The 14,329-nt window shown below is 33.1% G+C and overlaps 1 protein-coding gene across 2 annotated transcripts; it reads right to left on the bottom strand.

The window, feature by feature from the left end:
- Positions 1–310: 310 nt before the first annotated feature.
- On the bottom strand, positions 311–7,018 carry LOC129946994 (synaptic vesicle glycoprotein 2B-like). Of its 2 annotated transcripts, none has more exons than XM_056057380.1 (8): positions 6,918–7,018; positions 3,326–3,492; positions 2,927–3,251; positions 2,472–2,838; positions 2,096–2,410; positions 1,891–2,020; positions 1,669–1,825; positions 311–614 (listed from the first exon to the last, which is right to left on the bottom strand). In XM_056057380.1, exons 2-8 carry the CDS (start codon positions 3,375–3,377, stop codon positions 407–409), a joined length of 1,554 nt encoding a protein of 517 aa, XP_055913355.1. In that variant the 5' UTR covers positions 3,378–3,492; positions 6,918–7,018; the 3' UTR covers positions 311–406. The 2 variants fall into 2 exon arrangements, with proteins under 2 accessions (XP_055913355.1, XP_055913354.1); XM_056057379.1 differs by having other exon boundaries at positions 6,378–7,007.
- Between the last annotated feature and the right edge of the window lie 7,311 nt (positions 7,019–14,329).

The following is a 14,329-nucleotide window of genomic DNA, read 5'->3' as shown; positions in this document are numbered from 1 at the left end:
AGACGATAAAGGCGCTTCTTCAAGTTGTACGGCGGAATATTATAGAATATCAATACATAACTAAAAACCAAGTTCCCTCACCGGGATCTAAATATATACGATTACGATGTATATATGTAACTTGGGTTCAAAAATACAATCCTTTTTCTATTTTGGACTTAAATTGCATCCATTTTAAAAGATGCTTTTCAATTAATTGATGTTACCATATTATGCAATTTTAACATATCATTAAAACACACTCTCATCAGTTTTTATACATAAAAATAATATTTAAATAAATATACATTATACATATATATGTACATATTTAATATATACATTTTTAATACTCTTATCGCAAAAGTTATTTGTTTCTGTACAAAAATTAAATTATGCAAAACTAAAGATACATATTTTTTTTGTCCTAAGCAGCTAAATCATTTGTGATTTTCTTCTTCTTCGGTTCTTCACCATTTGGTAATAGTAATGATAAAAATGCACATATTATTAATGGAACACTGGCTGTAAGCAGTGAAATTTTACAATGGTCTTCAATCAGTATACCAACAACATTTGTTCCAGTTACACTTCCTATTCTACCCAACATTAGAGATATACAAACCGCCATTGCTCTGAAAAAAAAAACAAAAATTAAATAAATACAAATTATCTACTCGTAAAATTGTACATGTATTTTTCAACCAAAAAATAAAGTTATGACTAAGAAAACATTAAACAATCATTATGTATGCAGGTTTTCCTATTCGTATGAATTATCTCAAAACTTGAAAAAAGGGAATATTTTTAATAAAAACTCTTCAGGCAAAAATTAAAATAAAAAAGTATATTTAGTATAATCACAATACACCTAAATTTTTGCTGATGTACTAAATTATTTAAACAATTTAAAGCTAGCAAAGGATATTTCTTTTGGACTGTCATGGAAAGGATCTTGGGTTCAATCCCTGCTTGTGCCACATTAATTTAAAAAAAATTAATTTTCGCGGGTACTGCCTCTTGCGAGGAATTGACAAATCCTTCAAGAGTAATTCTTGTCGTGAAAAAGTGCTTTCTCAAACTAGCCGTTCGGATTCGGCCTAAAATTGTAGGTCCCTTCCATTCCTGACAACAGTACTCGCACACAGGAATGGTTGAGAGTTGTAAGTCACTAGGCCCTGGTTCACAACGGACTGTTGCGCCACCCCATTTGATTTGAAAGGATATTTCTTACTTAAGTGACCATGTTACTAGTTTTGAATCATTTAAATATCCTTTTATCCTTTAACACTTTACTAAATGGCTTCTGTGACTTTTAGTAATTTACTGAATCAATATAAATATTGAGCTTCTTGCATATCAGAATATATATGTATAAGGTCTGTTCCCCGATTGAGATTTGTTTCATTTAGTTTCATGAGTTGTCATTATTTATAAAAGATAAAATAAGAACTACAATTTTCAAATAACTAGTAAATTCCTTTAAGAAAATTGCTAATTACACGATTTTGCACTAACATCTTTTGCAATACAAAAATTGTTGACTTCTTTAGTAAAATCAGACAAATAAGGATCCTAGTATTGGCTATTTGAATTAAGAATGAGTACAAGTACAAGGACCTTTGTTTGTAGACAAGATATTTCAAACATTTAAGTAACAAAGGATCTTAACTTTATGACCTAACTTACCTGAGATTTGTGGGATATATGTCTACAACAATTATATTAACAACTGATGTTGCTATCCCGCATAAAAGTAAAATAACTTGAAGATACACAGCGATTATTGGCACCGTTACTACTGCACTCAAGGCCCCACATGCACCACACATAAATAAAACAATGACTAAAAATAGGGTTAAAATATTTCAATTATGTTCATGTTTAAAAACAACATTTCAGTAAACTTACAAAGATTGGGAGTCCTTCCAAATTTCCCTATAAAATATCCTGTTCCCAAAAACACACCCAAATATATAAACTCAAGTGCTAAAGTATGTTCATAAGTTGATGATTCCAAAACTGCACTACAACTCTTTTCCTAAATTCATTAACAATAAAAATAGCGCAAAAATTATAAACTTTTTCATTACGTTATTCGGAAACTTTCAATTACCACAAATGTTGCATTAGTCATTACGGTTTCTTGCATTGAATAAACAATTTCACAAATTTCAAGCCTTGCATCTGGATGTAATTTGGTATACAGCATAACCTTGTTGAGAATAAAAGGAAACCACATGTAGAATCCATGAGCTGCGTAGAATAGCCAAAATTGAATAAAACACGACAGTAATGTTTTTTTACAGTGTTCTCGCAAAAACAGTGGAATTGTTTGATTCCACATCAACTTAACAATTGCCGAAGCACTCTTCCCATTCTTCACTTTGAATCTTTGTATTTCCTCATTATCAGGTTTAATTGAAGTGATCTGTATGGTAGACATCGATAAGTGGAAATCAGAATTTTGTAAAACAAAAGCTTGAACTTACCTCAAAACTCTCACGACTATTACCGGTATTGATTGCATACATCTTTTTTAACACTTTAATGGCAGCCTCTTCCTTCCCAACACACAGCAGATATTTGGGACTCTCAGGAATGTAAAATAGACTTATTCCACACAGTAATCCAATAGTCCCAATTACTCCTATATACAATCTCCATGGTTTGTATGTTAAATCCAGAAACGGAATGTCATATGACCAATTTTGGTTTATAACAACCCAAGCTGAAACCGGAAGCAAGATGGCTGTGGCTGCAGAAATAAATGCAGACGCCATAATAGCACGGTTTCTGAGCTTGTTGCAGTGAAATTCCCCAAGATAGGCGAAAATTGTTGCAGAACCACCACATAACCTATAAAATTATTAATTTTTGTAAACAGTTTAATTATCAAATAACATTTCAGGACTTAATCGTCCTACCTATACAAAAAAATACTCACAAAAACCCATTGATGTATCGCAAGACAACAAAAGTCCAAAAGTTTGGAGACAAACTCGAGATGGCACTCACAAAATATCCAACAATCAAGGTTGGCCTTATAACATTTCTTCGTCCAGTTGTATCAGCTAAAAAACCCCACAAATGTGAGCTGGAAATCATTCCCAGAAAACTTACAGCACCGAGTATTCCTTTCTTTTGAAAAGATAAATTCATATCACAATTGATCACAGGTAAAACGAAACTAATTCCCACACATTCCAGGACGACATTAATCATAATCATTGCAGATATAAAAATGATCATGTAATTAAACTTTCCGAATTCTAAAAATAAATTAAAGAGGAGAAATGAATACATGTAAGTATTATCAATTTATGTCTTTTTTTAGTTAACTCACTTGTTTCATCCAGAGCATCGTCCATAGACATTATTTCAGTTTTCTTGGCCATAATTTCAATTTAATTCCAAATAGTTTCTCAACGGCTAAATGTAGCTTTCACAATGAACTAAAATTGTGTACAGTTTCCGTGATAAAGACTTGCGAACCCAAATTTAGAAGAAATTCTAAAAAAAAGTAGATATTTGTTTCCATTTAAGAAATACAAGAGTAAATATTTGAGAAATAAACCATTGACCTTTGCTTATACAAATAAAATAACATAATTTTATATGAAAAAATAAAGTGTCAGAAATATCGCACGACTAATATTATTATACGAATAAATATTGTTTTCTTTTTTTTAACAATACGAATAGTTTTCATAATTCGTGCTGATAGGATTCTATTACTTATTTTTATTTGTTATTTGTAAAAATAAGATTTAATTTGCATAGTTGTGTTTTCCCAATGAACACATTTTTAAGATTTCAATTTGTTTTTGTATTATAAAAGTATTTACACATACATTTCGATCCACTTTATTAATGGTACCAGACATTTTTTCATTAAACACTGAGTCATGAAAATCAATTCAGAGTTATGATTATTGTTTGTTTGCAAAGCTGCATAATGTGTAAGTAAAAGAAAAAAAACTGTAATTGTTATAAATTATTGTGACTGATCATTCAAAAAAGAAAAGATTGAAACGCCTTGAAACCTGTGCCATGGCCAGGAAATATGGCCCAATTTCGACAAAAATCTCAACGATTGCGTTTGACCATGAAAATTCGGCTTAAAACTGATAATAAGTGCAAAGGCTGCAGTTTTGAGGAGCAGCAAGGAAACAGAACCTATTTATTATTCCACTGCCCAGCAACAGACATGTGTTCAATCATTTTGAAGAACTAGAAGATATTAAAGGAAAGAGCCCAATAGGATTTATAAAAGCCTCTTAATGGCCAGAGAAACACTATCCATAGATATCATAGGTTTGATCATTCGTTTTTAGGGAAGTTCAAAATTGCTCCAAGGCATCACAATGGATCTACATTGATCTAAGTGTAGCGATAACGTCATCAATAGCCAGCCAATAAACCTAACCTGACCGAATTTTATCAAGATTGTATGTAATTGAGCGATATTTTAAATAAAATTATTAAATCTTCATTTGCTTATTTGTCTATAGCGAGTGATCGGAACAATTTTTTTTTCATTTCGTTCTTCTAGAATTGGTTTTTTTGCGTAATTTTACACAACAGAAGTCATAACCAAGATTCACTCAAAGAAGGGTACGATCACTCACTATTGAAAAATAAAAATAAACAAAAACTTTAAAATAAATAATCCATCACTTACACTTAAACAGTTACACCAAAATACTCGTACTTCTAGAAATACATATCAGTTTCCTTTTTATGCATTTTATTGGAAATTTAAATTCTTTCTGTTTCCACACTACTCCAATTTGGAAGGCTTTATCCTGCCAATATTTTAATTAAAATACCTATTATTTTCTATCTTTTAATGCAATAGTTTTTATTAACTTCCCATAGGAAGTTATTGTAATGGGTCCGATTTGTCAAATTGTCCCTAGAGTCGAAATAAAAGATCTTTAGAAAGATGTCTGTGCGTGCGTGTGTACGTACGTTTGTACGTCCGTACGTTCGCGACGTTTTTTCGTCGTCCATAGCTCAAGAACCAGAAGAGATATCGACTTCAAATAAATTTTGTTATACAGATAATAAGGCAGAAAGATGCAGAAAGGGCTCTCAAGAAAATTGCGTGGGTGTTTTTTTTTACCATAGCAGTTTGAAAAAAGGTGAAAATTTTGGTTAACCTTAAATATCTTACGAACCAAAAACGCTAGAGACTTGAATTAAATTTTATATAATATATTGTAACGTGATACCAAACAGGTATATTTTTTGAAAAAAATCAATATAACGGTTTTTTTATAAATCAATAAAACTGAAAAAAAAATTTGTCACCTCCAAAATTTTGCGACTGAAATATGATTTCATCTCTAAAACAATTTTGTGCATCGAAAAATAATGTTTTTGACATCTGATAAGATTTTAAGAAAAATCTAATTGACAGTTTTTTTTTACAAAAAATAAAAACCTAAAAAAAAATGTATAAAAGTTGGTATAAATTGATTTTCGACTCAAATATCTTTTCAAAACTTTGAGATATTGGCTTTATTTACTTTTATCTTTCAAAACATCTTGTTGTCAAGATTCAGTTAAAGTTTGAAAAAAATCGATTTGACAGTTTTTGTACAAAAAATTAAAAACCGAAAAAAAAAAATTAAGAAAAGTTCGTAAAAAATGATTTTCGGCTCAAATATCTTTTAAAAAACTTTGAGATAATAGGTTCTAACTAATTTTTTCTTATAAGAAATACTGTTTTCAACATTAGGACAAATTTTGAGAAAAATCGAATTGACAGTTTTTTTACAAAAAATAAAAACCTGAACAAAAAAATGTATAAAAGTTGGTAAAAATTAATTTTCGACTCAAATATCTCTTCAAAAATTTTAAATATTGGCTTTAAACTAATTTTATCTTATAAGAAATATTGTTTTTAACATTTGGCAAAATTTTTAAAACATTCGAATTGACAGTTTTTTTACAAAAAATAAAACTCTAAAAATAAACAATACTAAAACTTGGTAAAAATTTACTTTCTGCTCAAATAGCTTTTCAAAAATTAAAAATATTCACTTCAAACTTATTTTATTTCAGAGAAAATATTGTTTTCAATATTCAGTAATTTTTATATAAAAATCCAACAGTACGTTTTTTCATAAAAAATAAAATCTACAAAAAATAGTGCGCAAATTTGGTAAAAATACATATAGACAAACTTTTAAGCAAGACAAATCGACAGACGGGATGGGAAGTTATCAGTGTGGGTCGCATCCCAGTCTCCTTTTTGTCAGTTTTAATTTGGCACAATTTTGATAACAAAACCCGGTGCATCGACAAAAAAATAAAACATATAAAAAGCTTAAAATTTGGATGTTGACCAAACTTAATATTTTTCATTGTTTAAGATTTTGTCCGCTTACCTTTAATTAGCCAAAACCATGCGAGCATTAAATTAGCCAATTTTTTTGTATACCATCCAAAAAACATATCAATCAAGGAATCAAAACTTCAACATTTATTGAATCACAAGAAAATATTGCAAAGTTTACTCTAAGTGAAAGATTATTTTGAAATCAATAAATTGAACTGATAATGAATTACGTTTATGTACATATATGGTCGGAATCTTATTTACGTGAGGTGTTTTTTGTTACTGAGCACAATTATCATTTAAAACTTCGAAATGTTTGTTAAAAAAACATTGAATAAAAATTCACTTTTTGTTCGGTACAAAACTCATTTAAAAAACTCTTTTTTAAAAGTAAATCACAATGCATGTTTTTTTTAGACAATTCTTAAATGTTAAAAAATTGTATTCAATTAGTTTATTCAGTTACAACTCGTTAAACATTCAAGATTTTTTGAATTATTCCATATTTTTTTCATTTACTAAAATTTGTATTTATTAAGTAAAATAGAAACATTTACTACCTCGGTATTTTTAACTTTTTGAAACACACCTTTTCATTCAAATTAATATGGCACCCATTTTTAAAGGCTTTATTGCTAATTTATGTAAATCAGAGTTAGAAATTTAAAACGCAACTATATTCGACGGTGGTATATTTAAGACTACTTTTAAAATCTTTAATGGTCCTTAGTTGAAACTTAATTTAAAAAAATCTGTATTTGATTAGCTGAACCTAAAAGAAAAGAATAAACTAAATTGTAATATAAATGTACACAGTATCTGTTTTGTTAAATATTCAAACGAAAACGAAGAATAAAAATTAAAAACCATTTAATTACAGCTTGCAGCTTCTCACGTGAAAATCACATACATAATTAAAAGCTATATACCAATTTGTTTCCTTTTTCATTTTAGGCAGATGGTTGGTTTTTGGTCTGAGTTTAATGAAGCGTAAATTATTGGGTATTGCTTAATAATTTCTTAAACTACGAGCAAATCTGTAAGCTATTTATTGAACAAGACCTACTCTTTTTAATAAAAATGAAACTTTAACAGATGTACATTTATTGGATGTAAATATTTTTCGCATGAAGAGGATAAAGGCATTACCCTCAGGCCCGTATTTTTTCAGGGGAATTTGAATTAATTTTATGGTAATAAATCTTGTTCATATAAACGGTAACTTTTTAAAAGCTATAGGAAAGTTTTTCAAAAAAAAAACACATGCAATTCAGAAAAATGCATGAAATCTTTATTTGAATTCGATATAATTTATTGTTCAAAGACTATTTCATGCAAATGTTGACCTTGACTGATAAAAAAAGACTGCAACATTATATAAAAGAATAACACAATTTAGACAGAATTTTTTTTTTTAAATTTTTTTTTGTAATAATTTTGTACCCCTATCTTATTTTTTGTGTGATATTATAATAGTCGGGGAGCCCAAGAAGGGATTTTGGGATTTACTACAGCGCAGCGCGGCGGATTAATATACAGGGAGGTACCTAGTACCCCATTGAATACCTCCACCAAGTATTAGCCCCGTATATGTGGCCGCGCGTCAAGGATAAAGGATCAGATTAGTAAAAAAAAATTGATCATCTGAAATTCTCGAGCGCGTAAGATTAAGGTAGGGTAAGTTAGTTATATGCTAAAAAGTGTATATTCCACTAATCTGACAATTTTCGATTGACGATAAGAAGTAGGCGGGTTACAAACTTGTAAAAAAAACGTCATCTTGACTTTCTCGAGCGTGGCTAATTTTTTTTTATTTTGAAAGTAATAATTCAAGGTTCACAAATAATATATAATCTGACGATTTCCGTTAGCTGAAGCGAGGGGGGGGGCAATTTAAAAAAATTATTATTTAAAATGGAAAAAAATAATTAAAAAATAACGGTGATACTTACAATTAAGAATTATACATTTTTTTAAAGCCAATATTCTGTTTTATTAGCCAGTTTTTAATTCAAGTCAGAAATATGCGTAGTTTTTGAAAAATTTAATTTTAAACTCAAAATTTGAGTAAAAAAAGTTAAAAAAAGGTTTAAAGTGTAATTTTTCAATACTTCAAGATTATCTACCATTGTTTTTATTTCAAAATTTATTGCTCTTAATTGTTTTTGATCAAAAACTGAAAACTAGATGATTTTATGTCTTTTAGTTTTTGAAAAAGTTGAAAATAACCACAATTACTATTTTCATTTAATTCTTTTTTTTGCTTGAGTGGTCTTATTTTGATAGTAATAATAGTAGGTCTGAATGTGAGTGTATGCAACAGTGGGGTGTGTGCGAGTTTGGGTGTACGCCACACTGAGGTGTGTATGGGGGCATGCTGCCCCCTGCAACACCCCCCTGCTTGGACACGCTATTGGATTTGGAGTGGATCCAAGGTGCAGTATGTGCAAGGTAGGGAAGGGTGAAAGGCGCGATGGATGCAAGATGGGGTGCATGCAAAGTTTCTTTTGCATTTAAATAAGCTGGATTTAAGAAAAATTAGTTTATCTCAAATACTTAAGCAAGGAAAAAATAATAATAAAAAAAAAAATGTTCCATTGTCAGATTAAGAGGCAACACGTTTAGGGTATATACATGAACCAAATATATCAAAATCTGACGCGCTCGAGTATTTCAAAATGGCGATTGTTTTTGCAAGTTCTAATAATGGCCGCGAGTTTGGGTTACATCCAAATCGTCAGTTTATTACATAAGAGCGTTCTTTTAGGTTCACTTAACATCCCCTTTGAAAATCTGACGCGCTCGGTAAATTTATTTTTTACCGTTTTCAATCCTTACGTACGACCACCCCCATCATGGAAACGGTCAGATTAACATACGTATATTTTCAAAAATACGTAGAACATGGATGCTATTAATATCTGATGCGCTCGAGTATGTCCATGCAACTATTTTTTTTACATTTTCGAAAAACGCTCCCCCCACCGATGAAAGTGTATTATGATGAAACATTTTTTTGTTCTTATCATCTAAGCTTCGCAATCCAATAGGTCTCTTTGACGCTCGAGTAAATCCCGATTTAGCATCCTAGGCTCCCCTACTATAAGGTAAAGTTGATATCATCAATTGCCAATACATGTAAGAAATATTTTTCTAAATATTTATTTAGTATCAATATTGTTAAACAAATTGCAGCTATTGTTTTTTTTAAATTCAGTCAACTTTAAGATGTAAAATAATAATAATAAAACAATTGGTTCTGTACATGATGACCTCCTCAGGTCGAGAGACTGTTAAATAAGAGGCGGTATGATTTAAAGCAATGTACAGCAGCTGGTCTTCCTCTGTAATATGTGTTATCTTAGTTTGTTGCCCAAAGTTTGATAATATAACGCTTTATTTGTTGTTTATAAATAGCGTCTTTTGTCAATAAAAGAAACTGTTTTTAAATGTATATAAAAAATGTAGATTTTCAATCTTATCTTAAAGCAGTCAACTTCAATCAAAGCAAAGTTTTCTTGCTTTATAAATGTACTAAAGCCAGTTCTCAGCTTAAACATAATTTTAATTTAATTAGTTCAACTCATTTGTATATTCCTTATATCACTCAGGTAACTCCTTTGAAGTTGGAAATATCTTTGTCTTTAAGTTAAAATGCTCGAGAGCATATTTTTTTGAAAAATCAAACAACGTTCGTTTTAGAGCATACCAGTTTAAAAATGTATTCATTCAAAATAAAACAGCAATCGCTGAGCTAATTATACTTACTAACTTAAGGTGGCGCTACAGTCCTGTGTGAACTAGGGCCTCACCCAACAAACTTCTCCATCTAGCTCCAAGTTGGGTGAGGTCACCTTCCACTTGTGCGCCCCACCAGATCCGCGGTCTTCCTTTACTGCACTGTCCTGGAGCTGTGGATTCGAAGACTTTCCGGGCCGGAGCATTGGTTTCCATGCGCTCTACGTGACCCAGCCATCTCAGTCGTTGGACTTTTACCCTTCTAGCTAAGTCTACGTCGCTGTACAGACCGTACAGCTTGTCGTTCCATCTTCTCCTCCACTCCCCTTCGATGCATACGGGACCGTAGATCACACGAAGAACTTTTCTCTCGAAGCGGCCCAAGGTGCTTTCATCCCCTTTTGTCATAGTCCATGCTTCTGCACCGTATATCAGGACGGGGATAATGAGGGTCTTATATAGGGACAATTTGGTCCCTCGAGAGAGGGACTTTCTTAGCCAAAAGAAACAGCAGTTAGCAAGAGTTATTCTTATTCTGCGTTTGATCTCAGCGCTGGTGTTGTTTTCCGCGTTTACAGCGGAGCCTAGGTAGACGAAGTCCTTGACAACCTCAAAGTTACGTCTGTCGATGGTGACGTTTTGACCAAGAAGTCGGTGTTGTATGTCTTTCTTGACGACAGCATGTACTTTGTTTCGCCCTCATTAACCGTTGAACCCATTTTTGCCGACTCTGCCTCAATACTCACGAAGAACGACCCATTGACATCACGCTGAGTTCTTTCGGTTATGTCAATTTCATCAGCATATGCTAGTAATTGAACAGACTTTTGAAAGATAGTGCCCTGCACTATTCTTTCAAGGACGATGTTAAAAAAATTGCATGACAGCGCATCACCTTGTTTAAACCTTTTTTTGACATCGAAAGGTTCTGTTAAGTTGTTTCCAACGTATATGGATCAGCGTGAATTCTTCACAGTCATCCTGCACAAACAGATGAGTTTGGAAGGGATGCCAAAACTAGACATGGCTCTATACAGCTCGGCCCTGTAGATGCTGTCATATGCGGCCTTGAAATCGATGAAAAGATGGTGGGTGTCGATTTGGTGTTCTTGGGTTTTTTCCAGGATCTGCCGTAATGTGAAAATTTGAGATCGACTGTGAACTTTCCTGGTCTAAAACCATACTGATAAGGACCTATCAGGTTGTTGACGATTAGACGTTCACATATTACGGCAGAGAAGATTTTATAGGCGATGTTAAGTAGACTGATTATTCTATAGTTGCTGCAGTTTAGAGGGTCACCTTTTTTCAGGATCGGGCAAACAATACTGAGGTTCCATTCATCGGGCATGCTTTCTTCCTACCATATCTTATAGATAAGTTTCTGCATGCTCCTTACCAACTTATATCCAGCTGCTTTAAAGAGCTTGACATTCAAGCCATCCGCTGCAGCGGCTTTATTAGACTTCAGATTAGATATGGCAATCTTTACCTCGACTAAGTCGGGAGGACGGGATTGTTGGCGTTCGTCGTCTATGTTGAATGGATCATCCTGCCTGACAGCGAAATTCGATTCGTCGTCGCCGTTATACAGTCTGCAGAAGTGGTCCTTCCATATCCTTAGCATTAACTGCGGTTCCACTATGATGTATCCACTTTCGTCTTTGCAGCCTTCGGTTCTAGGTTTATGTACCTGTGAATTTCGTTTTACCTGTTCATAAAACTTTCAAATTTCATTTCTGCTTTTAAAACTCTCAACATCTTCGATACATTGTGTTGGCGGCAGAGAACTTCGAGAGAGGTTACTTGTACCTTGGTCCCTGTTTTGCCTTGGGTCTGGAAACCCCAAGTCCTACTTTGGCTACAACAAAGTAGTGGTTCGAGTCGATGTTAGCGCTCCTCGGAAAGTTCGAACATCCATGATACTGGAAGCGTGTTTGGCGTCGATCGCAATATGGTCGATCTGGCTGACGGTAGATTGATCTGAAGAACTTCAAGTTCCTTTGTGGATGTTGAAATGTGGAAAACGAGTACTGGCTACCATGATGTTTCGACCAGCAGCAAAATCTATGAGCCTAAATCCGTTGTCGGAAGAGTTGTCGTGCAGGCTGTTTTTCCCGATTATTCCACCAATGATGTCTTCCCTTCCTAGCTTGGCATTAAAATCGCCAAGGACAGTTTCAATATCGTAGTTTTGTCCAAGAGCTCGAAGAACATTTCTTTGGTGTTGTCATCTTTCTCTTCTGTGGGGGCGTACGCATATATCAGGCTAATGTTTCTGAATTTAGCCTTGATGCGTATGGTCATGAGGCGCTCATTGATGCACCTATAGCTCAAGACTTCTTGCCTAAGTCTGGCTCCAATGACAAAGCCGCATCCAAATAAGCGCGGTTGGTTTTCGAGGTAGCAGTCATCATTGTAAGTCTTTTTGCCCAGCATCCCATCGTATTTCCTAAATGGCGGTGATGTCTGCTTTATAGCAGTCTTGGGCCTAATTCTTTGGCCGCACGTGGTCTGTTAAGGAACCTAACATTCCACGTGCATAACTGAAATTCGTTGTCCTTAATTCGTTTGCGTAGGTTGGCAACAGTAAATCCGTCCGTATCCGAGGTTGATGCTTCGCAATTATGAAGTTTTTATGTGACCAGGAAGTCACCCCGACTACACAACCCCCAACCTGGAGGGCCAGATCCTTATAGTCCTGGGCTTCGGATAATTCGCAGAAGGTGTTCACTAAGTAGTTCAACCTTACTATAACTGTAGACGCCACCGTTGATTCCATCTCAGAAATTCCTCCACTGCCGTCTGGATAAGGAGAGGTGCCTTAGTGGAAATACTTCTCCACCTTTCCCGTTTGCTGCCCCAACAACTTTCCACCTGGGGTTGAAACCTCAATCTCCAGTTGAGGTACTAGGCACCCGATGTTCACCACGGGGAGGTGAGAGTAGGAGTTGGTAGACAGAGGTTGGCTTTGAGAAAAACCTGTGGATCTTGTGTCCATTTGAACACATAATCTAATTATAATTAGCATGTATAATTATACATCTTGTAAATAAAACACGACTTACCTTTCGTACACAATATTTATATTTAATGCTTTTAAGCAGCTAAGTCAGTAAATTTTTTGTTCTTTTTTCGTTCTTCGCCATTTGGAAGAAGTAAAGATAAGAAAGCACACACTAATAAGGGAATACTGGCAGAAAACATGGATGTTTTACAATGGTTTTCAATTAATATACCAACAAAATTTGTTCCAGTAACACTTCCTATTCTCCCCAGCATAAGAGAAATACATACAGCCATTGCTCTGCAATTAATAAAAGAACGGATGAAATATTGAAACTAACAAAAATCTTTTTGTCTAAAAAATATTTTGTTCATATTTTTGTATTTAATGGAATTTAAAGTGCATTTAATCTCTTTTTTAAGTTACAAGTCGGGATATTCCGATATCGGTAAAAAATATGTTTGAGTAAAATGTAATTTATTCATTTAAAAATAAAACGAACAATTTATTTAATAGCGATACTTTTTCAAGTCTTCATCCATCAAATTGATATTTCAAATACATGTTTTAGAAAATATTGACAACAACCTGTTAAAGATATTTTCATATTATAATAAATTAGTAGTTAGCACTTTGTCATTTCATTATGGGCATTTTAAATTGTTTGTTCAGAACAGGGCTTGATTTGCAAACAAAATTGCGTTCATTGTTTTTGCCAGAGTGTTCAAAACATGATGGAGTTCTATTTTCAGAATTCTTACAGCAACTTTTGAGATTTGTTTGAGAAATTAAGTTCACATCATGAAATAAAGACTTGCTAACTATTATTTCAACATGAACATTTTTTGATTTCCTTGAAATTTAAAACAATTCTTAAAACAATCCATTTAAGAGTAGTTATTAAATTCAGTGACAATCAAATGTACATACACGTAACTCACCTGAGATTAGTTGGAAATATATCCACAGTTATTATATTAACAATCGCATGACAGCGCATCACCTTGTTTAAACCTTTTTTTGACATCGAAAGGTTCTGTTAAGTTGTTTCCAACGTATATGGATCAGCGTGAATTCTTCACAGTCATCCTGCACAAACAGATGAGTTTGGAAGGGATGCCAAAACTAGACATGGCTCTATACAGCTCGGCCCTGTAGATGCTGTCATATGCGGCCTTGAAATCGATGAAAAGATGGTGGGTGTCGATTTGGTGTTCTTGGGTTTTTTCCAGGATCTGCCGTAATGTGAAAATTTG

This window comes from Eupeodes corollae, chromosome 2, assembly GCF_945859685.1.
Source record: "Eupeodes corollae chromosome 2, idEupCoro1.1, whole genome shotgun sequence".
Classification (NCBI taxonomy): Eukaryota; Metazoa; Arthropoda; class Insecta; order Diptera; family Syrphidae; genus Eupeodes; species Eupeodes corollae.
This window is presented reverse-complemented; position numbering and strand designations above follow the sequence as displayed.

Coding starts and splice junctions, on each gene's coding strand:
- LOC129946994 (XM_056057380.1), bottom strand. CDS start 3,377: ATGGCCAAGAAAACTGAAATAATGTCTATGGACGATGCTCTGGATGAA. Junction 1,826..1,890: donor TGGAAGGACTCCCAATCTTT/GTAAGTTTACTG, acceptor CCCTATTTTTAG/TCATTGTTTTATTTATGTGT. Junction 615..1,668: donor ATATATCCCACAAATCTCAG/GTAAGTTAGGTC, acceptor TTTTTTTTTCAG/AGCAATGGCGGTTTGTATAT.